The following is a 26,349-nucleotide window of genomic DNA, read 5'->3' on the forward strand; positions in this document are numbered from 1 at the left end:
ATTTGTATAGTCACGCTTTAAGGGCATGCGATACAGTTTTAATCCCGTATTTACATTTTGATAAAAATTTGACACATGAAGGTATATTTTTTACATATTTGATTTAATCAGGTAAAAATTAGTCTATATGAAAATTTCTATCAAACTGTAAATACGAGATCAAAACTGTATCGTATGCCCTTAAAATTTACACCAGCGGACATATAGATGGAACCCCTTTTTCAAAATGGTTGGACCCGCCTCTGCGGGGAGGGTTGAGATCTCAAAAACATGTTTAACCCCGCCGCATTTTTGCGCCTCTCCGAAGTCAGAAGCCTCTGGCCTTTGTTAGTCTTGTATGATTTCTAATTTTAGTTTGTTTCTTGTGTAAAATTCGGAGTTAAGTATGACGTCCATTATCACTGAACTAGCATAGATATTTGTTTAGGGGTCAGACGAAGGACGACTCCGGTGCGTGAATTTCTCGCTGCATTGAAGAGTTAGACCTATTGATGACCTTCTGATGTTGTCTATTCTATGGTCGGGTTGTTATCTCTTTGACACATAATTCACATTCCCCATTTCCATTCTCAATTTTATGGTATCTCAAATGGAATGAAATACTGTAAAGTGAGGGTTGTACGTGACAATAAAAATAAAACTTTATTTAAAGGAGTCAAACAGTATACACTAACATAAATAAAAAAGTAGAAATGAAGAATGACTGTCTTGCTCTTTTTTATATATACTGTCTGTCTACTCTTAGCTACTGTTGTTGTACGATCTTATAATAACCTAGTTGATACATACTGTCTGTCTACTCCTAGCTACTGTTGTTGTACGATCTTATAATTTAGTTGATACACAAACTGTCTATCTACTCCTAGCTACAGTTGTTTTAAGATTTTATAATAACCTAGTTGATATATACTGTCTGTCTACTCCTAGCTAGTGTTGTTGTACGATCTTATAATTTAGTTGATACATAAACTGTCTATCTACTCCTAGCTACAGTTGTTGTAAGATCTTATAATAACCTAGTTGATACATACTGTCTGTCTACTCCTAGCTACAGTTGTTGTACGATCTTATAATAACCTAGTTGATACATACTGTCTGTCTACTCCTAGCTACAGTTGTAAGATTTTATAATAACCTAGTTGATACATACTGTCTGTCTACTCCTAGCTACAGTTGTTGTAAGATCTTATAATAACCTAGTTGATACATACTGTCTGTCTACTCCTAGCTACAGTTGTTGTAAGCTTTTATTAACCTTGTTGATACATACTGTCTGTCTACTCCTAGCTACAGTTGTTGTAAGCTTTTTTAATAACCTAGTTGATACATACTGTCTGTCTACTCCTAGCTACAGTTGTTGTAAGATCTTATAATAACCTAGTTGATACATACTGTCTGTCTACTCCTAGCTACAGTTGTAAGATTTTTATAATAACCTAGTTGATACATACTGTCTGTCTACTCTTAGCTACAGTTGTAAGATTTTATAATAACCTAGTTGATACATACTGTCTGTCTACTCTTAGCTACAGTTGTAAGATTTTATAATAACCTAGTTGATACATACTGTCTGTCTACTCCTAGCTACAGTTGTTGTACGATCTTATAATAACCTAGTTGATACATACTGTCTGTCTACTCCTAGCTACAGTTGTAAGATTTTATAATAACCTAGTTGATACATACTGTCTGTCTACTCTTAGCTACAGTTGTAAGATTTTATAATAACCTAGTTGATACATACTGTCTGTCTACTCTTAGCTACAGTTGTTGTGAGCTTTTATTAACCTTGTTGATATATACTGTCTGTCTACTCCTAGCTACAGTTGTTATAAGATTTTATAATAACCTAGTTGATACATACTGTCTGTCTACTCCTAGCTACAGTTGTTGTGAGCTTTTATTAACCTTGTTGATACATACTGTCTGTCTACTCCTAGCTACAGTTGTTGTCAGCTTTTTTAATAACCTAGTTGATACATACTGTCTGTCTACTCCTAGCTACAGTTGTTGTAAGCTTTTTTAATAACCTAGTTGATACACATACTGTCTGTCTACTCCTAGCAACAGTTGTTGTACGATCTTATGATAACCTAGTTGATACATACTGTCTGTCTACTCCTAGCTACAGTTGTTGTAAGATTTTATTGATAAGAAAGCTTAAGAACTCTGGAAATAATTTCGTTCAAAAGTTTTAATCAATCTTGACATTAAAATAAAACAAGAAAAAAAGAGAGAAAAAGGAGGGGTCATTCCCAAACAGCATGTGCAATCAATTTGTCTTTATTTAATCATTCATTTTTCTAATCATTCGTTCGGTAATGCAGATCATGTTGCAGGAGATTCTTATTTTTTCCCTTTTATTGCATGCTATGGGGATGATTTTGCTCGCTGTTAAAGATGGTACGGTCTTGTTTTGCTTACTATACTAGTATACGGAATCTGTTTTCCAATTGTTAAAAGCGTATATTGTTCTGTTGTTGTTTACATCATTGTCCTTTGGTCTTTGGTTGACAACTACTGTCTCACTGACAATCGTATCACATCTCCTTATTCTTATATATAAATCTAAGATTCCAAAAACAGTAACACAATCGTTCTTTTTTCAAAATTTTATTAAATTGATTAAAATTAAAAAAGTTATATGTACAATTAAAACATTCATTTGGCTTATAATTGGGTTTTTTTCAATTCAAACTACCAATATGTTTTCTTCAAGTTTAATTTCATCAATGCATTCAGCAATAATTTTCTTGATCAAAGGTACTACCACTGCATTTTCTTGATCTTTCTTTTCTTTGTTTTCGTTCTCGGCTATAACACAGGGAGTATCTCCCTGTCCTCTGTAATCGTAAGAACAATCGGTAACTTCAATTGTTGGAAAAGCTTTGAGTGATGCTTCTGATGTCACACCTTTTGTTGATGTTGTTGTTGCATCTTCTGATCTTAAGAAATAAAATCCCCATGTCTTCCTCCTAAAGAATGCATTCTGTCTGACCCACCCAAAACCCACATTTCCTTCCATTAAAGACAACTTTAATTTGATTTGGTAACCTGTTGTAATAATAAAAAAAAAAACATAAAATAAATACTACAAGTTGTAAAATTGGCAATCATGCCACATCTCGTTATTTGTCTACCACATCTTCTTCAAAATATATATAACACATCTTCGTATTTATTTACCAAATCTTCTTAATCTTACACGATTTATGATTTGGCAATCTTTAATTCTAAAAGAAGGAAAACTTTGATTAATTTCACTTCTAATGTATGTTTTCCAAACTTTTGGTTCTGCATTTTGAACTAAACAAAGATTGTGGGTTTTCATGGCGTATTCTTCTGTATGAAGAATCAAGATACTTTAGTATATGTAATTTGTGTGATCAGAACAATTCATTTTCAGTTTTTAAAAAAAATATTTTGAAAATTGATTTAACAATTCGATTTTATTCGGGATATAATTCAAAATCGGTCGGTTGAAGCATTCAATCCTAATAATAAATACTGAACAAACCTGCTTTGATGTTGGTTATTCCTCTGCATTTTTCATCACGAGTAACTGGGTTTATTCGAATTCCGCCATTTATGGGGAAGAAACAGCCTTCTAAAATAAAAATGAAAATGAAATATTGAATAGAAGAAACTAAATTGTAGTTAAAATGTTTACTCTTTTTGAACAGATTGAATATCTTTGCCCTATAAATCTAGCTGTATTCATCTGTTAATAACAACTAACATATACTACTATGTAAATTTCATATGTAGTTACTCTTAAACGACAGTTCGAAATATTTGGACGAATTAATTATTTTCTTTATTTACAGTTACTTACAATTTAAAATATACATAAAATATAAATAAAACCAAAACCAAAAATGTTGTAAATATACAAAAAAAAGAGTTACCTTCACCACTCTCCTTTTTTTCAAACAAAGATTTTTTCTCAGAAGATTTTCTGAAGAAGTTTGCATTCATTATTCCCAGCACTTCAAAATCACACTTCTTGTAATATATATCGGCCAACTTTTCGTATGATCCAGTAGCTTGGATAAAATCCTACAAAACAAATCTTGCATATTATCTTTCATTTAAACTGAAAACTGCATGATGATACTTTTTTTTGAGAAAATTACATAAGTTTAGAAGTTATTTTAAAGTTAAAGTTTTGTAAGAATTTGATATGTTTCTGTACAACACGTTATATTGATCACAAATAGTCCTTGCTTAAAATATAAGAAATTTCATTTGAATTCTCGTACAAATAATCTCCAATAAATATAATAAGACAGTGGCGAATCCAAAAGTGTTTGTAATTTATTAAGGGGTCTCCAGTATTGCTTCAATGTTTTCCTATTTAATCAACCAAATTTTCCCCACAAATGAGGAGGTCGACCCCCCCCCCCCCCCCCCCCCCCCCCCGGATCCGCCTATTTAAAAAAAACCGGACGTTTTTAGATTTACTTTGTATCTGTGTGAATGATAATGTTTCAGTAAAGATAAGTACTTCGGGTCGTACTTGACGAAGTGTACAAACCTCAGGTACTGGTGTGTTGTAGGTGGCTGATGTTATCTCATATAACTTAGCAACGATGCCATCAATATTAACTGCTATTAGTTGTTGATCAACCAAATTAAATCTGAAAAAAAAATCATTGCTTAAGATCAAATTCATCTACAGTTCCACGCATGAAACTGGAGGTCTTGCTGATTCTATTGTACTCTTTTAATTCATGTCAAGCAACATTGTAGAATGACCTGATATTTTTTAACTGTTCGTAAAAGCATCGAGTTCAGACATTTGTCCATTGGGCAATACATTCAAAAACTAATAAACACCATATTCAAGCATACTACTCTTAGATATAGATCAATATAAGATATATTCTACCACAGACACATAATATTCTAGAGGAAATTATCACAACAACAATGAAAGTTCATACCCGTCTTGTTCCGTTGCCATGTATGCAGCCTGTATCATGTCACTGTAGGCATGGATTAAGCTTTCTTTCATGGTAGATGACAACTTTTCCCGGATGGCAGCCACTTTCTATATAAAAAAACAATAACTTTGAAAATATGTGTTTTGCACACTTTTAATGATAAATATAACCTAAGAAACCTGATAGTAACTAACGAACTCAAAAGGAATTACAATAAACAGTTGGTAAGGCTCCTAAATTCCTCTGGACAAAAATGTGTGTTGTCTGCTGCAGCTACATTCATTATTTACATTTTAGTCAATTGCCTTTATCTCTCGCCCCGCCCGTCTTCGATAATACTGGTACCGACATTAAAAAATAACAGGGACGAATTTATCCTAAAGTTCCTTCACTAAGTCAAAACGAGTCAATTTTCAAAAGGTTAACTAACGATTTTGTTTTCGCCTTTGACCTTGGATTAGTTACTAGTGACTAAAATTTTATTCTCATCTTTTATAATTAGTTGTAAATTTCTATAAATGCAGGACCAACAAATTTTAAACAGGAACACCAGATTTGTTGCCTGGTGTTCATTTTGACAACCTGACTAAATAATTTCCATAAACGTCATTAAAAATAAAGAAAAAGAAAATAATCTGTGAACAGAAAATTGATGGACATAGTTTACAGCAAGTTAAACATATTTTACCTGCAAAACAGCTGTCCTCAGTTTCTTCTCATCTTCCATTTTTTCTTGGAAGCAAACCAGTATAGCTTTGTAACGTTTTGCTACCTCACTCTGCTTTGATACTAGGTTATCATATTTGCGTTGACTCTTACTAGTAACATCTTGTCCGTCATCTGTGTTTTTCTCCAAGAAAGTGTCCATTCTATTGTTCCTGTGTTTCAGGCGTTTTTCCCAGAACCAACAATCCTTGAAAGAATAAAAATCAAAGACTGTACATAAGTTTAAGAAATAAAGGGTTGTGTCCAAATATTAACTACATGCATATTCAAAATCATTGAAATCTCAAATTAATTCCAAGCTCGTTTTGATGACGTCATCAGGAGGACTTTTTCCACAATATTTCTCTTTATGATTCATTTAAAAATTTCCGATAAAGTTTCAGATTCAGAGTATCAGTCCAATTTTTAAAGGGGAGTTAGTTAAATGATGGCAACTTGATTTAACACTATAAATGTAATTCATTTGATGTTTTATAAATGTCCGAATCTATAATCGTACGATGTCCAGTCTTGTGTTTTCTTTTCTTTATTTTATTAACATGTTACTATAATATATATATAGTAGTTCTTATAACTTACTTTCTGTAAATCCCTGAGTCCCTCCAGGCATATGATATGACTCCTTATTTTACGACTCACTTCCTTCTCCATTATTATAATATCTTGACAAATACTAGAATCAAATCTGAAAGCAGAATAAAATGCGGGTTAAGATAATTTGGTGATGTCAATGATATTTTGCGATCTGTATCTAATGACTTTCTCTTGAATATGTTGTTAAAGCAAAGTTCTACAGCTAGCTTATATAAAACATTTAATAATATACAATTAAACACGTTAACAGTATACCATTTGTGATTGTATAATCATCTTATACATGTACTCACGTCACGTCAAAGTTTGGTATCTTTTCTTTCATGACAGCATTGTCTGGTGTCTGACAGTTTAGAAGATAGGCGGTGTTACAAAGTGGCACCAACAAGTCCTTCATTTCAACCATACCTGTCAAATAATAATATATAATATACATAAACAAGTTATCAATAATCCATAGTCCATACAAAATATATGAAATAATTTTATATAGACTGCAGAGCTGTCTACATATTTAATTAAAGCAATGTTATGTTTCTTCTTTTGGAGCATACAAATCAATATATAATTTAAGAGATTCCAAACATAAGTCGGACCATTTCTTTAGTACTACAAACGGGTTTTAGTCATTAAGGCTCAAAAAGGTTAAAGGGTGCGGGAATTTCTAGCTGCATTGAAGACCTATTGGTGACCTTCTACTGTTGTCTGTTCTATGGTCAGGTTGTTGTCTCTTTGATACATTCCCAATTTTCATTCTCATTTTTTTCATCACTTATACTTTTTATGGGGGGGTGGGGGGGGGGGTCACATTTCGAATTCATTATATTTGAATTATTTCAAAGATATATGCTCAAAGGTGAATATTATTAACTTATTCGATTCGAAACAATATTTGTAACATTACAAATTGAATGATTAACAAGAATACCGAAATAGTCATTTTCCTGGGAATATGCCATTCTCTTCGCTACATATATTGGTGCTGGCATTCCATTTACTGTAAATGCTTCCATTGCATATTCCTTCAAAAGCCTACAGTATCCTTTATACTGGTCAATTCTAAAAGAAAACAATAATAATCAAAAATTGGTAATAAATAAAATAATGTTATACGGAAGATTAACCGATGTTTTTATGATAAGCTGTATAACTATCAGTGATATTTTTCTTTAGTTTCTAGTAAAACATTATTATCTTGTCTGAAGTTTCTGATATATTTTACTTCGAAAACCATGCCAAACTACGTTCATTGTTATCGCCTTAAGTCTTTGAAGGATAGTTTATTAAAATACAAACGTATAAAGTTAATATCCACATATTAATGGTAACTAAATACATACCTAATAAACTGCTTCAAGATTAAGTCAAGTCTTGAAATTGAAATACTCTCCATCTTTAAGAATAGTTGATTTTTTTCCAAAAAAAAAATGAAGTTTCAATATAAGCGTTCTCTTTACTACTAAAGCGACAACTCTACTGAACGTCGCCAAGGTACCTCAGCTGGACAACGTCACAATGTTGCGACCGCAACATCGTTGACATTCGGATGTTTGTCGCCGTCTCTTGGACTTTTCTGATTTCTTCCTTAAACTTTTCCCACTGCGTATGCTCTGAATAAATGGTCCGTGCATGAGCACGAGTTTTCTCTGTACATTTTGATCCCGTTAAGCGAATATGTAATTATATCTGACAGATAAGGATGAATAATGAGCAAAATTTTACTTATTTAGCGTATGTTTAATTGATAGCTATGAATTATCAGTTATCATACTATGATATCTTGAATGCAAAATTACACCCATAAGGGTCAAGCAATACCATTATACATAATACAATGCAATGCAATGTAATACAACACAATATATAGAATAATAGAACATACTTTAAGAGTTCAATTATAAATTGATGTAAAAAACACAATCATAAGCTTGTCTGAAATGGGTCCGAGCTCATTAAGATTTTAAAGACTGCTAAGAATGTGTTTTAAAAAGAAATGAAATTCGTCATCTAGGACTCCACATTTTTTTACACAATCTTTGTGCTCTTCGTATGTTTCTGTACCTTCCTAATTCAATGCCTAGAGAATGATTATTAAGTCTAAATTTTGAGAGTAACTGCCTATGTAAAAATATATTGCGATTTAAATATTCCTCAGACAGACTTTTTTTTAAATTTCCCATAAAGACAAAGTTTAGATGAATCCATTTTTGAAAGTTTATTTAAAGTAGTTTTTTCATATTCCTCTGCCCAAGGATTTGTATAGTATAGTCTTACTATACAAATCCTTGCTCTGCCACACACTTTTTATAACATTTTAAAACTTTTTTTAATTGTTTAAAAGGTACATTAATATTAGAGTAATTTTCTGTGATTATTTTCATATCTTTAAAAAAAATTATCTGCATGCAAATGAGTTCCAAGAATAAATTCCTGCCGAATGTAAATTTATGATTTTTTAACCAGAGGATTAATCAAATCAAATCAAATAATTTTATTGGTGTAAATTCCTATACAGAAATGATACCAGCCGACATTTACAAAATACAAATACAAAAATAAAAATAAACAAACAAACAAACAAACAAACAAACAAACAAACAAAAAAACAAAAAAAAAACAAAAAACAAACCAAACATATTTTCTCAATGATAAGAGATACATATTTTATATTTACATTGCGTGGAGGTGTCATTCATACAATATTATTAATTCAAGCCATTACAATTAGCTTTTGATATCATTATAGTTTATTCTATAAAAATACATGAGTGTTTGAGTTTTTATATAAGAGTCCAAATTAAATATCTATCACCTATGTAAGTGGCTGTCTTGTTCAGTTCTTAGGCAGCAACCATTTGATTTTCTGGGGGGGGGGAGGGGGGGGCTATGTTTTTTTTTTTGATTTTAAATAATGTTTTAACGTTCTTTTCTGTCAGTTTCATTAGAATGGAGATAACACTATTTTTATTTTAAGCTTCGACGGCATCAATTGGGGATTTGATGGTCGCAAATACCCGTTTACTGTCTCCGCTAACGCGTCGCCAGTAAACTTAATTTGCGAACATCAAATCCCCAATTGATGCCGTCGGATCTTAAAATACAATACAGTTATCCTCCTAATTGAATTCATCATTGTCCATTGCAACATTTTATAGATAGGCCTACTGGTATATATAACACATACCAGCTGAAATACTCAGTGGTAAGGGTAGTAGTTCATCGGTTTGTCAAAAAAAAAAACAATTCTGCATAATACCGGGGGCTATTTGTTAGTGTTGATCTTGGTTTTGATGATTAAAATCCCGAAATTTCTAGTACTTTAGCCGGTTTACTGATAAAAAAATATCTCAGGCCAACAAGACTGGATAGATTTGATATCTAACGTCAACTTGATAAATTCCATGCACCAAGGATTTGTACAGTTAGAAACATCTAACTATACAAATCCTTGCATGCACGAATATTGCAGAAGGGAAAATGCTTTTAAAAATATGCCCTATCAACATCTCGGTATTCTATATAGTGAGAACGGTTTCTGATATAATTCAATTCAATTCAATTCAAAGTTTTATTGCCATATAAACTTTACAGTTTGTGACATATAACAACAACAAAAACAAATAAAGGCAATAACTAAGTAACTCAATATATATACACAAATTCAGGTAAATATTAAACGGGGTCCCCTGTCCTCAGTTCCATTGACTTTTTTATAAAGGATCCTGGTTTATTCACTTGTGTTGGTGTTGATGGGTTAAGTATATATATAACTTTGTCATTGTCAGTGAGATTAGCAAATAAATTACTTTCTCTGTTAATGCAATCAAAATATGTTAATCTAATATTTGAATTATGAGAATCAGTGACTGATGAAAATTGTCCGCTGCAAATGATCTGCGATTCAATTCATAACGTTTTCTGAGAAATTAATTCCTTGATTTATTGATTGTTTCGTCTTCTATAATGTCTGTTGTTAGATTGTTATCATCAGTTTTTAGTTTGTTTGTGTGTTTGTTATTAATCGAAGTAATAGTTACTTCTTGGTTTTTTATGCAAGTTGGTATTTAGTCATATCTTTTTGCGATCTGTATGGAAACATTCTTGCGAGAACTTAAGCTGTCGTGTCCTTTCTGCTTTCACTTTCGTTTGGATTTTCCAAACTTTTGCAAACTTTCTTCGAAAATGGATGACAGAGAAGCCGACAAAATTGACAGAAAGGATGAATTTCCCGATCTCGATTGCAAATATGAAACATATAGCTCTATGGGTATAAAAATTATACTGTTCCTATAAAATTGCCTACTCCTTTTATGTGTGCAATATTTTATTATAATCAGGGTTGATTTTGCTTAGTCCAAATAATTATGACGTCTGGCAAGGCTATTTTTTTTTTCTGGGACGCCTTCCTATGCCTTCCTACGACGAAGGCGTCCCAGAAAAAAAAATAGCCTTGCAAAACGTCATATAATTATTTGGACTAGATTTTGCTTAGTAATGGTCTTATGGTGGCATTAGCATATGACATGTATATACATACATGTGAACCTCCCGACGGGAGTACAAAACTCCCGTTTTCAGGGGTCCCCTTCCGTCCTCCCGTCGAAGAGAAAAAAATCCCGTGTAGAAAAAATTTCATGAATGATAATTTTCAGTCGCCATTTTTACTATTTTGTTTACAAAATTTATCATTGAGATCGTAAAAACCCGAGATTTTTTAAGTCGTAAAAACAGGAGGTTTATCGAACGTATCCGGTGTAACTGACATTACCTGATTACGCAACATGTGGAGATTTTATTTCTCGCTAAAGGCTAATTAACAAGTGATAATAGTTTGATTGAACAATTATAAGGTGTGTGTATATCAATTACTCGATGTGGCTTCTGTTTATGGCACACGCCAAGGATGATTAATGGCAAATACCGATAAATACCGGCATTGATGGAAAATGGAATGTTGTTGTCCAAAAATTTATCGGAAGTTTTTTGATGCCAAGAAAAACACTTATTGTATATGAAAATCTCGAGATGAAAATACTGGAAAAAGGAATGGTTTCAGCTCAATGTGAGCTGTTTGCTACACAAGCTGACTGAAAAATTATATAAGCAAATTCATTATTTTGTACACCATTATGTGTTCAAAATGCCAAAACGACAGTTATCTCCGTCTTCAAAGACACCAGTTTCAAAACAACAGAAATATTTGACAAAGATCAACAAGGCCACGGTTTTTTAATTTGTTGGTTTACGGATTTTCCCCATGAAAAAGTCGGGTCGGTCAGTCGGGAAAAAAAAAAGAAAAAAAATCATCTTTGAAGACAAAAAAATATGCAAAATCAATATATATTTCACCTTTCTAGCAATATGTTTGTTATGCTATTTTATCATCATTTCTAAAATTTTAGTTCGATGAAATATTATTGCTCAGCTGTTATAAACTACGCATGACATTGTCTAGTAATTTACAGTAAAAAAAGAGGGATGCACGGACAAAGACGAAACTAAATCATCATTTCAGAAACAAGAAAAATAGATTCGCGTAGCTCTTAATCAATTCCAGAAAACTTGGTAAATAATGATCTTCAAGCACGAAAACTGATAAAGAAAAAATGCATAAACGTCGTACGAAAATAAGTTTCAACACACGTGTCAAAAACCTAATAGAATCGTCCACTGGAAAAACGATATCGGGTTAATCTGTTGTCTTGCATTCCCGTTTTTTTATCCAAATGAACGACATTTTTTTTATTACCTATAAAAACAAGAAAATTCCTAATGATTTGTTAATATTCAGTTCTTTAATTTGATGCCTTCACCCTGTCCACATTTGGACAAGTCTATTTCTATGAGATGATGCATCTTACGGACTGATGACAAATAAGGTAAACGAACTTATTGTGTAATTGGTTTGAAACACAAGTTTCGTTCCGCAAAATTATTTGCGCAAACGACTTTCAAGGTCAGTTATAATTGATTTGTCTATATTTAGAAACGTAAACTGGAAGGTTTTTTTTTCACACCAGAAAGTGTTGTCAATTTTGTTAGTGATTAATGCATTTCATTTCAGGAAAAAAAATATTTTAATTATTTTTCAGGGATAATGCATTTGTTAAGGTCGGCGGGAATAAAAAAGCGTGAAAAGTGAATTTTATTTTTATTCTGGAAATCGGCAAAATCGGGTCGGCGGATCCGTAAACCAATAAATTAAAAAATCCTGGCCCAATGTTTGTTAATTTATTATTTATTTATTATGTAATAAATGTATAGCATAAATCTCTCTTATATCTCAAGCCAATGCCAATGAAAAACAAATAAAAAAAGATTCTCATCAGCAATCAACAATGTAAAACAAAAGAAAAAAAGATTCTCATCAGCAATCAACAATGTAAAACAAAAGAAAAAAATATTCTCATCGTAAAATAAAAGAAAAAAAGATTCTTCTCAATTATTCCTTAATATATGCAGACTTTAACTAATGCCATTCACAAGGAAGATTGAAGAAAAAAACACATCATACGGTTAGTTTTACGACGAAAAATATGTCGATAAAAAACCTCCTGATCTGAGGTCCAATCTCCTGATCTGAATTTTACAGTCCATCACATGTATGTATATATATATAGGTTCCGCAAAAGGGCTCTTCACGGTTAGTTCGACCATATTGGATAGGGGGCAGATTTTCATAATGGAGATAAAAATGGTGTGAAAAATACGGGAAAATATTCTGTATTCTGGGAAAACATTATTAAAACAGAGCTGTTGACTGGAAACACACATAGGATTTCCCATACTTTCATACTATTTCTACCTCTTTCAAAAAAATCGGCCCCCTATCTAGTATGGCTGAACTAACCCTGGAGAGCCCTATTAGTATTAAAACTACAAAAATAGGCCCAACCGTGCTACGCCATAATGCCATACACATCTGTAAATACGAAGTTCAAAAAAGTTCAAAACATGAATGTGGCTATATTTTATGAGACCCACCTGCAAACATCAGAATTTGTTTCCTGCAAACAAATTTGTTTGCCGCAAGCTTGCGGCTGACTTGCTGCAAACAAACAAATCTGTTTCATAAGGGAATGCTTTAATTTTATGAATTAATTAGGAACTGAAATTGTCAACATTGTTTTTATTGCACACTAAATGTTTTATTATCAGGATTATTTATGATCTGTTACCATTTGACACATTGTTTTCTTAGCGGTCAAGTAAAGTGTCGACCATTTTAATTTTTCACTATTTCTGGTTTATTTTCGAAACTTATACATTGACAATTTATTAACATGATTAATATTTTTTGGTTAACAATATCTATTTTTTGCATATAAAATAATTTATTTAATAATTATTCTTTATTTCAAATCCACCAATTTTAACAGTTTTCTAATTGCTGACTTGTTTACATGTACCGAATGCTAATTTACTACATGACAAGAATGAAGATAAGCTGACAATCAAAACAAAAAAACAATAATCCCACTATCAGGGCATTGAAATCTGAGGCAATAGATCGAACAGTTTCCAGTTCCATTAGTATAATAAATAGTCTTGTTCACAACAACTGAACAAGGAAATTCACAGGCAAATATTATTTTTTTGCAGTCTTCTTAATTTGTAAAACATGTAGTAAGTCTCATAAACCCATAACTAACCTAATACAATACAGGTGTTTTTTTACATTGGTTTTTTATAGCATTTAGGCCAAAAAGGGGGTCTATATACATTTGATTTAGCTATACTCCAAATAACTTTGGTCAAACTTTAGAAATTGTATTTGATTTATTATGAAGTTTATGTTGTTTCTTAGTCCAAATATTTAGGACACATATCTGATCCATCATATTTTTGATTATTTTGTAAAGATCTATAAAAAAATTATTTGTTCATCTTTGTTCATGATCTTTTATTAAAAATTAAAATTTGGATTTGAAGAAAAAAATGTGCTATTTGTATTTCTCACATTCCCATATATGGAAAAAATAAAATAAAAAAAAGATATTAAGTATGTACAAATCCTGAAACAAAATGTCTTTTAGAAAATTGCATACCTGCCAATCTTTTGGTTCTATTTAAAAGTTAGATTTTGAATGCATGTTCATGATGACTACCTTTCTCTGTTTAGAAATTTTTAAAAATAAAAATAATTTAAGATTAAAGATAATAGACTATTTAAATATATCAACATAATCATATGGATTAAAATGAAAATCAGTCACAGAATATACTATTAAGCATGTTAAAAACTCAAACAACGTTGCAGTAGGCATGGAAGGCAAGAATTGGGATTACATTTCAGCTGCAAGTACAGCATTAAAATTGAGAATGGAAATGGGGAATGTGACAAGCAGACAACAACCTGACCATAGAACAGACAACAGCAGAAGGTCACTAACAGGTCTTCAATGCAGGGAGAAATTCCCACTCCAGGAGGCATCCTTCAGCTGTCCCCTAAACAAATATATATATACTAGTTCAGTGATAATGAATGCCATACTAAACTCCAAATTGTAGACAAGAAACTAAAATTAATACAAGACTAACAAAGGCCACATTTTAACTCTATATTTGTGTAATAGCTTTATAGTATATATTTGTTTAGGGGCCAGCTGGAGGACGCCTCCGGGTGCGGGAATTTCTCGCTACATTGAAGACCTGTTGGTGACCTTCTGCTGTTGTTTTTTTATTTGGTCAGGTTGTTGTCTCTTTGACACATTCCCCATTTCCATTCTCAATTTTATTGTATTTCAGATGGTAGAATACTTGGGTACTTCTGACATACCTTGTTGCAAGTACCTTAAGTTAGGAAGGCTAAGGTTTATTTTACCTTCACTGAGTATGAACTAACTAACCTCTCTTAGCCATGCATGCATGACTAACCCTCCTAAATTGGGTTTGTTTTCAACAAATATTCCTTATTAATTTTCTAGAATTCAAATTTATTCCAGATTCCAAAAATTTGTAGTTGAAATATAGTTGAAAATTTAACTATATTTTATGTTTGAAAAGATTTTAAAATGTGCATTGTCTGACCAGTAAGTTTAATCTGACCATGACCTTTTTTCTATGGTTCAATTTTTCTATGGTTCATTTTTAGAATTTTTAATATTTTATAAGTCACTAAGTGATATGGTCACCATATTTGGTGTATGGAATGATTGACATGTATCTGTCTGGCAGGGTGTACTGTAGGACCTTGACCTCATATTCATAGTTCTTGATAATATTATTTGTATTACTTGAAGTAAAACCTTCATATTACAGACTTTCAACATATATTTTAATCATGATAAGTGAAGCAGGTTAGATATTTCAGTGTGTGGACTCTTGTTTGATAAGGGTGGAATTTTTCATCCTCCTTGCAGGTCACCTGTCTAAAGTAGAATGAGTTCAATATTAAAAAGGAAAAAGGGAAGCATTTTTGTATTCACTCACATAACGTAAAATTCAACTTATAGTTTTGTATTATGTGAATTACATTTCTTTTAAATTTTAGGCAAAATATATCACACTCTTTTACTGTATATGTCCAGTGGCACAAGGGGGTGGGTGCCCACTGACTGCCTAAGAGGGGCCACTCCAGTAATAGTTCAGTGATTTCCTATATAATAAACCTTATTTTTCCTAAAAAAGGAGGAGGGCTTGGCTTGGCCGTCTGGACCCCCTAAATCTGCCTCTTTAACCAATATAGATAAGTTAGCAATACACAGTTAGAAGTGTTGTATTAATGATTAAGTCATCCATACAATGATACTTTTAAGAAAGTATTTCTTTGCTGAAAAAATTTCATTCGTTGTTAACAATTGTAAATATCCATGTTTATTTTTCAGATGGACTGGGAAAAAACATAAAAAAGTAAGTAGGTATTATATCAGTAAATGGTTTGATACAAATTTATAAATCGATAATTATAAAATGACGACTCCATTGCTTAAAAAAAAAAGACCAATAGGCAAACAATAGTACAGATCAGTACACAAAACACAACATAGAAAACTAAAGACAAAGCAACACAAACCCCACCAAAAACTGGGAATATTCTATGGAAGGGTAAGCAGATCCTGCTTGACATGTGGCACCTGTCTTGTTACTCATGGTAGTACACACCTGGTAACTAGTCTAATTCAGTAGATCACATTTGTAAAAAGGAGTCTGGATTGTAGTCACAACATTAGAAACATATCCACTATCATCTGTGAAATAGTTATTCATAGGACGTGTCAAATAAACTCACCATAGATACCAGGATTTTGTATTTGCGCCAAAAAACATAGGACCTGTATAAAATAATCTGTCAATTCATTTTTGAATTTGTTTTGCATCTTTTATCAATTTCTAATTTGATTTGCAGACTTAAGTCGGGAGATAAAAAGTTGGTTCTATAATTGTTCAAGATATGTTTATACATCTTTATTGAATCTATTATATGATTTTTTTTTTTACAGATTTTTTGGCATCAGTAAACGTGATAGTTCTCAAACTTACACAGCAACTGTGATTCCTGCTGTGGGAACTGAAGACTTACCACATCAATCAACCATTACAGAGGCCACAACGCCAAAAGATTCAAGGAGAGAGGCTGGCAATAGAAATGAAGGAACAGAGGATTCATCTACAACAGCTGTTTACAAAGACACAGGCAAAGCCATGAAGGCTAGCAATTCTCAAACTTCTCAATCCTTACAAGCTACAGGTGGAAGGGGAGCTAATTTACAAGAGCAAAGTCCAACCCTATCTGTAAACACACAATATATTATCTCCCCTGATGAAAATAATAAGAAACCAGGTTTAGCTCTTATCGTCACAGGACAGAAATTTGCAATAGGAAATGGGGATTTCAGAAATGGTGCTGAAAAAGATCTTAGGAATATGTTTGAAATCTTTTACAACTTAAATTTTGAAATTAGATGGGAACCTTTTGCTGATAAAACTACAGAAGATTTGAAAAATGCATTAATTAAATGTAAGTAATATTATGTAGTTTAAAGCTGGAAATACATATTATATAACAAAAAGTGAGAGGCTAATGCTAAATATAATAAAGAGGAGCAAAGTCAACAGGACCATTACAGACCAGATATAAATCTGCCTAAAGGAGAAGAGCCAGAAACCCAAATAAAGACCCCTGTAAACATTTAAAGGTGCATTTTTTTAAATTTAAATTTTTTAAGTGCTTTTGACATGATTTTTCTAATTTTAATGCCAAATTAGAGTTTTTACCCCAATTTCATGGTCCACTAAACATAGAAAATGAATGTGCGGGTGGGCATCCATGTACTATAGACACATTCTTGGTAAAATGTACATTTAAATGTTTTTCACATCAGAAAAAAAAATTGCCAGTTGATATTACTTTTTTATTACCCATGTTTGATGAAAGGGGTACACTTGTTTACCTCTGTTATTTCTCATCAACTTACTGTTTTCTAAATACATTAAGAAGGGTAACATCAGTGAGAAATTGGCTACAGTACATCTTGTGCTTATTCTTAAACAATCTTAGATTAAATTAAAATAACTACAATGTAGTGACATATTTATAGTACTTAAAGTTTGTTTTCAGGTGCTGAAGACCCAACATTAGAACAAAAGAAGTGTTTAGTAATTATTATCACATCACACGGAGGAGAAGTAAAGCTGGGAAGGCCATACAGACCAGAGAACATTCCCCATGATATCAATGTATATGGGCATGCCATCACTACATACAATGGAATGATTCCGACAAATGAAATATTAGAAATATTTGATGTTGACAAGTGTCCATACATGGAAGGAAAACCTAAACTTTTATTCATACAGGTGACAATGTCAATACTTTGTTATTTTAAATCTTAAAGACAATTTTTATCCCCCTGCCATAGAGGTGGGGGCATTAAGTTTGTAAGTCCGTACAGCCCAAAATTGGTTTCTGTTCTCTAACTTAAGTTTGTCTCAACCAAATGTTTTGACACTTTTCACAATGCTTATTACTACAAAACACAGATCAAGTTTGAATTTTGGTGGTGTCACTTTTACTGTTCTAGAGTTATGCCCCCTTTCAAATGGAAAAAATGCTGAAAATTTTGTTTTTGTTCCCTTACTTAGGTTTGCCTCAAAGAAATGTTATGAATCTTATAATCAATGCTTATTTACAATGTACCACCTAACTAAAACCAAGAAAAAATTTGGGTATCATCATTTTTACAGTTCTTGAGTTATGTCCCTTTATATGCAATCCAGGGGAATCACATGTTTCCCTTGGATTTACAGTTCTTGAGTTATGTCCCTTCATATGCAATCCAGGGGAATCACATGTTTCCCATGGACAAATTCCCCATTTATTTTTGTATATGACTCCACTTACCAAGACACCTTATATGGAAGAATTTCATGTCACATGCTAAATACTGATTGTTTTGCATGTATGCAAGATCTGTTGTTTATTCCTGTCTGTTTCTTTTATGTCTTTTTAATCTGTGCCTTTCATGTTTATACACAATAAATTTACTTTTGTATTATTTTTTATTCTCCAGACAAGATATATCACAAAGTCTAAAATAGGACAGGATATTATATTTTGTTGCCTCAGAAACAAACCTTAGAATTATTCAATCATGTGTCCTTGTGTGTGATTTTCTTGCTGTGTTGAACACCTATTGGGCCTTGGGCTGTTTTATTCTCTTTATCAGGGCTGTTGTCTCTTTGATACATTCCCCAAGTGTTGCTTTTACACTAAAGCATAATGCATATATGTATATCTTATATTAGGAACACTGGTTGTTAAACAGAAACCAAGATCTTTTTATGGGAACTGAACTGTTATATACTTTTAGTCATTTAATAAGAAATTAATAGTAATGTGAATACTACTTATTTGTAATTGGACTTCTACATAAATATTTTGTATGACTTATTTTCCAGGCCTGTCGATCCAGAAACATGAAGACAGTAGACAAAGGATTTGATATTCAGGTAGCACAAAAACAAGACATTACACAAATGAGAGACTTCTTCAATAGATCCACAATGGATCCACGACACCAGGAAGATGATACCAACATTATATATAATACAGTCACAATGAAAGATATGCTACTGACGCCTTGTTATCAAGACTTTATGGTTGCTTTTGCTAGCACTGAAGGTATTGTTGCACTTATAGAGAATCAGCTTTTAATACAAATTCACCTCTGTTTTTCGCAACAAAAGCTTTTTTTATATTACTAGGAGCTGCATCAATAATGAATTGCTTTCAGCTGTTACTTATGTCAAAATATATGTAACAGCACAGCCGTTATGAAATAAGATGTGTAAATAATCATAGTTTATTATGGATAAATCCTACAAACATATTATATCACAATGGTATTCTGTAACATAAATTTTCTTCTGTTGTAAAAATTTCACATTAAATATTTATATAGATATTCTTCCTATTAAGTATTTTTAAAGTTCAATTCATATAAATTTTAGGCCATGTCTAACATGTATTCAATAGAAATGAAATAAAAATAAAGATCATAAGTATATTTCATTTCTGTTCTTAAATTTAATACAATATTAACTTATAGCATTAATTTCGATTTTCTCACTAAAATCCCATTCATAACTTAATTTATCAATAAGTTTAATAAATGATCAAGTCCTTTAAACTTTAAACAATTACTAAAATGAAATTTTCAATAATCAATTCCCATTTAAAATAACTAATAAAATGTTTTGTAAGTATTTCCATTTCTTAATTATGTTATCTCCCCTTATCAATAATGATTTAATAAGGTGTACTGACCGACCGTTCAAGGGCTGTATAGCCAGTCAAGGTAGTTACAAACTTCCATTGTCGACTAAAACATGCTAACATTTGTACACGTCACATTGTGTAACCAAAAAAACTTATAAGTGACAAAAAATGACTGTCAACCTAGCTTTAAAATACCAATATAAAAAAGAAGATTTGGTGTGATTGCAACAACTATAGGTCACTGAAAGACCTTCAATAATGATCTTATTTTTTAAACTTTGTTCATTTCTTTTTCACTTTTTCAGGGCATATAGGTTGGTCAGAAGATTCAGGTGGTGTATTGTTGACCGCTATGTACAATGTGTTCAAGAAGAAGATCGACAATAAACAAGACATTGACCTACTTCCAACCATGACCGAGGTCTGCAGCAAAATGATGGATTATGAGTCAAATTTCACTGATCAACGGTATGACAGATCTAAAGCTGTTATGTGTCTTCTTCATATGTTAGGAGAAGAAATTATTTTTAAACCAAAATACTAACTTCTTTGTATTTTCTGTAGCAGCTTTCTGATGCAGTCAGATTGCATAATGAAATCCCTTTATATGTGCTATATTTTTGTGAAAGTAATAAGCTTTTGGTGCTATTAGATTGTATAGTACATGTATTGACAAAGTATGTTTTCATTGGTGTAATTGTAACATTGACGAAAAAAAAAATTTCATTGAATTTTTTTTTTAAAAGTCACTGGAGAAGTTTTACAGATTAAAAAAAAACAATTCAGCCGCTGCTATTTTCAAAGCAAATACATGTAATCCACACTTTTGAAAATATATGAATCAAAATTTCACTTTCGTGGCAATTTTTCTCTTTTCTGCTTGAAATAACTGTACATGTCTCTATATAAAAATAAGGAGATGTGGTATGATTGCCAATGAGACAACTATCCACCAAAGTTCAAATGAAGAGGATGAAAGCAGTTATAGGTTATTGAGAAAACCCTAATACCATATAGTCAGCTATAATAAACCTCAACATGAGATTCAATTGAGAAAAAAAATGGTCTTATTTGTAAATAAATAATTTATGAAAAACAAATATGACAGACATGAACCAACAATAACCACTGAACTACAGTCTCCTGGCTTGGGACAGGCACATAGTTTATAAATTTACAGTGGTTTATATCATGATAACTTCAGTGTGTCCCATCTTTCTTGCAAGCATGACCACCTCAATGTTAAAGAAAATAGACATACACATTTTACTTAATTTATAGTATCAACATGTAAATGATGTTAAAGGTAAATGTGCCAACAATTGTGTTTTTCAATATAAACTTTGTTCATGTTTTACACAGTGACAAATTCAAAGTCTATGACTGCATTGATCTGGTTAATAGTAATATATTTATGAATGTTTATTTTTGTAAAATTGTACACTGCATGTGTTACATATTTTTTATTGTTTCTAAAATTTCAACCTCTGATGGTTTTTCATGAATTATTTATAGATTCTGCCACAGTACTTTATGATATCTAAGCATTTGTTAAATTTTCACACCTGTCAACTATTGAAAATCCCTTTTGGGTTTTAGTGCACTACAATATTTTTGAGAGTTACAATTACATGTATATGACTTTTTTTTGCTTTTGCTTTTTTTTTTGTCTTACATTGTAACACTTTTATTTGTATGGTATAATCATGATGAACTTCAAATCCTGTTTCTACATTTAATTTGCATGGAAATTATATATGTAGCTAAAATATCAGCAAAATATTATCTTGTATATAAATAAGTGACTGTTGACCATTTTCATTTAGAAATATGGAAAAAGAAGGACATTTATGGCTTTATCTAAATTTTTGTAACGAAAGTTTTTATAATTTAAATGATTTGATAATTTAAGAATAAGAACACTAGAGTACACGTACTTCATTGACTTGTTTTAAACTTGATTAACACTTGAAAAAAACTGCTGATGCATATATCAAGTGTAAAATAAGACATAAGAGCAACTAATTGATTTTACATAAAAGTAGTATAATCAGTTCTGTAAATACTTATGGCAGAATAATTTGCCAAATTCAAAGGTATATTGTAAATTCGAAAATTATTGCATGCATTTATAATTGCAATTTCGACATAACAGACCAAAATGTGAGAATAATTATTGTGACTAAAAGAAAAGCTGACTAAAATGATTTGAGAGCCTCTAGTTGTTATTGCGATATTAATCAAGACTCATTCAATATTCACAATAATAAACACCTTAAAATAATTTATGAATTTACAGTATACAGTAAACATAAAGGATGCTACCATTTGATTTTTATGGGGGGGGGGCTAGGATGAAATTTGAAAAAATAGGCAGGACAGGAGTTTTGAGTAAAATAAAAAGGCAGGATGAGACACTTGCAAAAAAAAAAGTCAGGACGACAATTTAGGTAAAAAAAAGTCAGGATAACTAAAAAAAAAAAGGCAGGACCCAACAGAGTGAAAAATAAAAAGGCAGGACAGAGATTACAGTTAAAAAAATGCAGGACAAAATTTTTCATCATAAAAATCAAATGGTAGCTCCCTAAAGGAAGTCATTTGTTTAAAACATTGACTTGTTTTAATAAAAATAACACAAATACAAAGTAGTCAATGTTAAAATTGAACCTATAGCTCTCCTATTTAAAAATAACTACTAAGGTTTACGAACTTAATATACAATGTATTTAATGTACAAGTTTTACAAAATTAAATGCACAAATTTTTATTATTATAAATCTTAGTACTGTAATACAATAAAGTACACTGTGATAAAAGACAACATTGCAATAAAGGATAGTACAAAACAAACTCTGTCTAAACATATGGCTATGTCTTTATAGTTTACTGTATATTTTTCAACCGGAAATACTTGATTTTTTCTCCTTTTCTTAAATATAACATACATGTGCTTAAAAAATCCTTTTAATTCATAGTCGCTTTTATAAAATAGATATGCATTAATAATATTCAATAATGTAATAACAGCACTTGCTACGAAAACCATAATGATAAATATTATCAAAAATGATATAGGATTTGATGTGGCAGGGATCTTGTCAGAGGCTAGGGTCAAGAAGATAACAAACGATAAGAGTATTGTTATTCCGTATCCATGTCTTTCACCACATTCATGTGGAAGTAAAAATACTAGCGGATTTAGAAGTGAAAGGAGAGCCACAGGTAAAAATACCAATATGTTATAGTAAAGTGGTTCCCGCTTTATTTTAAAAACAAATTCATGAGAAGTTTTACCATAAATTTTAGGCTGCCTTGAAATAACACTTTTTGTATTCCAGTCTGAGTGTTTGTTTTCATAAGAGTCAGTGTATGGAATTGGTGCTGCTTGAAGATAAGTTTTCCACGTAATATCCCATGCCGTAAATAGAATTGAGCATTCTTGTTCGTCATAGGGAAATTTTCTAATATTAGCTGCACACTTAGAATTAATTATGTCTGCAGGTGTCCAGTATATAAATCCATCATAACGAATAAGTATTTTGAATAAACTATTGGCCCCGAATGGTTGAAGTTGCTGTGCGTCTGTCATTAGTGTTATATGTGGAAACCATATAACAGATTTAGATACCAACATTTCTGATATGCCATTGTAGTCCTCTGGGTTCCATTTCAAAGAATTATCAAACCATGAAACCTCCAAGCCCCCTGATAAAGATAAGATTCCATCCACTTCATCAAAGTGGTTTAATCCAAGATTGAAAAAAGATAAAGTAATCATCATGGTACCGTTTGAAACTGGTTTGAGATCTGGATTATATTGACTGTTGAATAAGTCATTGTATAGTTTCTCATAATTATCTATGTCTTGGCAATCTGATAAATTTAAAATCCTAAATATTAAGCACACAAGAAGGACATCAACAAACATTTTAAAGACTAAACATTGGGATACATTCTGGAAACTCTTATATGATAATATCAAGTTTATTTGTTCCTACGTCATTGGTTCAATTAATATAATTAGATGGAATCAATTTGTTTTATTTTTCGGCCGTCAATGAAAATATAAAAGAATGTAAATATTGATCAATCAGGAGAAATTTTTATAGAAAATAGAATAAGGTCTCTTTTGTTTACAGCTCTTAGAAGAAAATTAAGGGTAATTATTTATAATTGTATTTTGTTTACTGACTTTTAACTAATGATCATATGACAATGTAGTCTTTTAAAGTGCATTAAATTTTACAAATAAGGTTATGGAAAATAAATTTGAAATAAGAGATTGTTTGTTTATGAATGAAATATTGAATGTTAAAAATTATGGTAAAATGTTTTTTGTGGTCTGTTTTTGTGTATTAAGATGAGATGTTTATTGACCATTGGGAAATTTTGAATTGAATTGTAATTGACCATTATGATCATATTGCAATTAATTGTCTTTACTACAGTATAATGAATGGACTATTTTGTGTTATATCTGGTAATCAGTACATGTATTGACCAATCTATCTATCTGTCTTTGATCTGCTTTTATTCTGAAAAATTGAATGAAAGGTTAGTGAGTTGTTTTGTGAAGTTATAGAATGGAAAATTTAGATATTAAGGGCAAACAATTCAGTTTTGATACACAGTGATTTTTTTACCAAAATTTGCATACAAGCTATTGTTCATCTAGCCAATTAAAATATGTTATAAAAAAAAATATGTGCTACTTTAAGAGAGATTAGGGTTGAAATTTAGACATTACTCAAAATTTTGATTTCTAATAAATTTCAATCTTTTGGACAGACATACCTAACATTATTGTTTCAAAAGATAACCATTATCAGATTTTTATATGACTGAAAAACAAAATTGTGTTAATATAATGCTATGATGTCGTCGGCAGGGTATGCCTCTGCAGCATAGGCAGCATCTGAAGATACATTTGGTTACTGGAACATTAACTTAAGTGAATGGATCTTTTTAAAATTTTACCAGGAGGTTAAATAAATCAAAAGAAAGGATGGGGTTACAGTACCAACAGTTTAGGAATCGGGGTCCAGAAAGGGGAGAAAATGTGTATTAGTGTATGCATGTGTCTCTCTAGAATTGTACTATGTACATGGTTCCATACCACAATTTTTTTAAAGTATCAAGAAGAAATCTTCCATTGCATAGTTATTAGATTGTTCAGCAGTTTTCTAAAGTAACTGTTTTGTCAATTAAGTGCCAGTCTTTGTAAGAATCAGGCAATTTAGGTAAAAATTAAAACATGATGAGAAAAAACCACCAAGCTAATCATTCTATTTTATTCTAACCATCATCCTGAGTTAAAAAGTATAAGTCTTTCGTTTGTGTGTGTCTGGTAATATCAAATAACTTGGTTAGAAAATTGGTTAAAATGATAGCAAATTACAGAGTTATCTCCCCTTATTCATTAATTTCAAGTGCATTTCAACCAAATTGTATCTTCTATTACCAGAATAGAAAATGGAAATGAATGTTATTTTTGAGCATAACTACATATTATGAACTGAAATCAATGACAAATTGGGTGGGTTTTTTTGGCAATATTTTCACCACTGCCTGATTCTTAGGCAGACTGGCACTTAATGTAGAATTCAAAATTTCATGCAATTTTAAGTGATGAGATTTGGTTTGCAGTTGTCACTTGTAACTGTTTTCTTAAAGAGAATCCAGCTACTGATTTTGGGAATAATAGGTCAATGCAGAACAGTATTTAAGATTTGGCCTGGGCAAAGAGACAAAAAAGGATGGAATCATGAACTGAATAAAACAGATACTTAATTCATATATGTAAGAGTTCAACAATGTAATTATAAATAAAAAAAAATTGTTAAACATGTATGTAATCGAATAGAATCAACATTCTTAAAAATAATGAATCGTATCAGAAACTTTCTAATGTCTATGGAAAGCAAAACAGAAATGAAGAAATATATTTGAAATAGAGTCTATTGTACTGAACTGTATATCTCAATCACAATTGTTTTTAAAGGTTATTGTTAAAAAAAAAGTGCCACTAAATTATTATGTAACAAATTACTATACAAATTAACATATATAGCTCCTAATCTAGAGTTGTTTACACTCTCATCCTCTGTTCTTGGGTGGATTTAAAGCTGTTTCAATTGTCGAACTAACCGTATCTTATCATCATGAACACTGCATGCTTTTACTATATCTAGCATTTATTGGTTATACATTATTACAAATTTAAAACTTTCTTGTTATATTTCGTTGTGATTAGATAATTGATCATACATGTATTACTTTAAAGCGTTGTACAACTATAATTTATTTCTTCCTTTTGTATACAATTTTTTGCATAATTTTTGTGTTGCAAACATTTTTTTTCCA

At 31.2% G+C, this 26,349-nt stretch overlaps 2 protein-coding genes across 3 annotated transcripts; one reads left to right on the plus strand and one right to left on the minus strand.

Moving 5' to 3' along the window:
- Positions 1 to 2,597: 2,597 nt before the first annotated feature.
- Positions 2,598 to 7,755, minus strand: LOC139519796 (uncharacterized). 2 transcript variants are annotated; one of them, XM_071312063.1, is made up of 10 exons: positions 7,607 to 7,755; positions 7,195 to 7,325; positions 6,560 to 6,674; positions 6,252 to 6,357; positions 5,635 to 5,859; positions 4,947 to 5,053; positions 4,538 to 4,640; positions 3,909 to 4,059; positions 3,518 to 3,604; positions 2,598 to 3,054 (listed from the first exon to the last, which is right to left on the minus strand). In XM_071312063.1, exons 1-10 carry the CDS (start codon positions 7,657 to 7,659, stop codon positions 2,693 to 2,695), a joined length of 1,440 nt encoding a protein of 479 aa, XP_071168164.1. In that variant the 5' UTR covers positions 7,660 to 7,755; the 3' UTR covers positions 2,598 to 2,692. The 2 variants fall into 2 exon arrangements, with proteins under 2 accessions (XP_071168164.1, XP_071168163.1); XM_071312062.1 differs by having other exon boundaries at positions 3,518 to 3,607; positions 7,607 to 7,753.
- A 2,640-nt stretch (positions 7,756 to 10,395) lies between these two features.
- On the plus strand, positions 10,396 to 22,198 carry LOC139519798 (caspase-7-like). Its single transcript, XM_071312064.1, has 6 exons — positions 10,396 to 10,533; positions 16,094 to 16,118; positions 16,709 to 17,226; positions 17,827 to 18,065; positions 19,167 to 19,389; positions 20,292 to 22,198. The coding sequence occupies exons 1-6, from the start codon at positions 10,449 to 10,451 to the stop codon at positions 20,528 to 20,530; spliced, it is 1,329 nt and encodes a 442-aa protein (XP_071168165.1). The 5' UTR covers positions 10,396 to 10,448; the 3' UTR covers positions 20,531 to 22,198.
- Positions 22,199 to 26,349: the final 4,151 nt, after the last annotated feature.

This window comes from Mytilus edulis, chromosome 4 (genome assembly GCF_963676685.1).
Source record: "Mytilus edulis chromosome 4, xbMytEdul2.2, whole genome shotgun sequence".
Taxonomy (NCBI): Eukaryota; Metazoa; Mollusca; class Bivalvia; order Mytilida; family Mytilidae; genus Mytilus; species Mytilus edulis.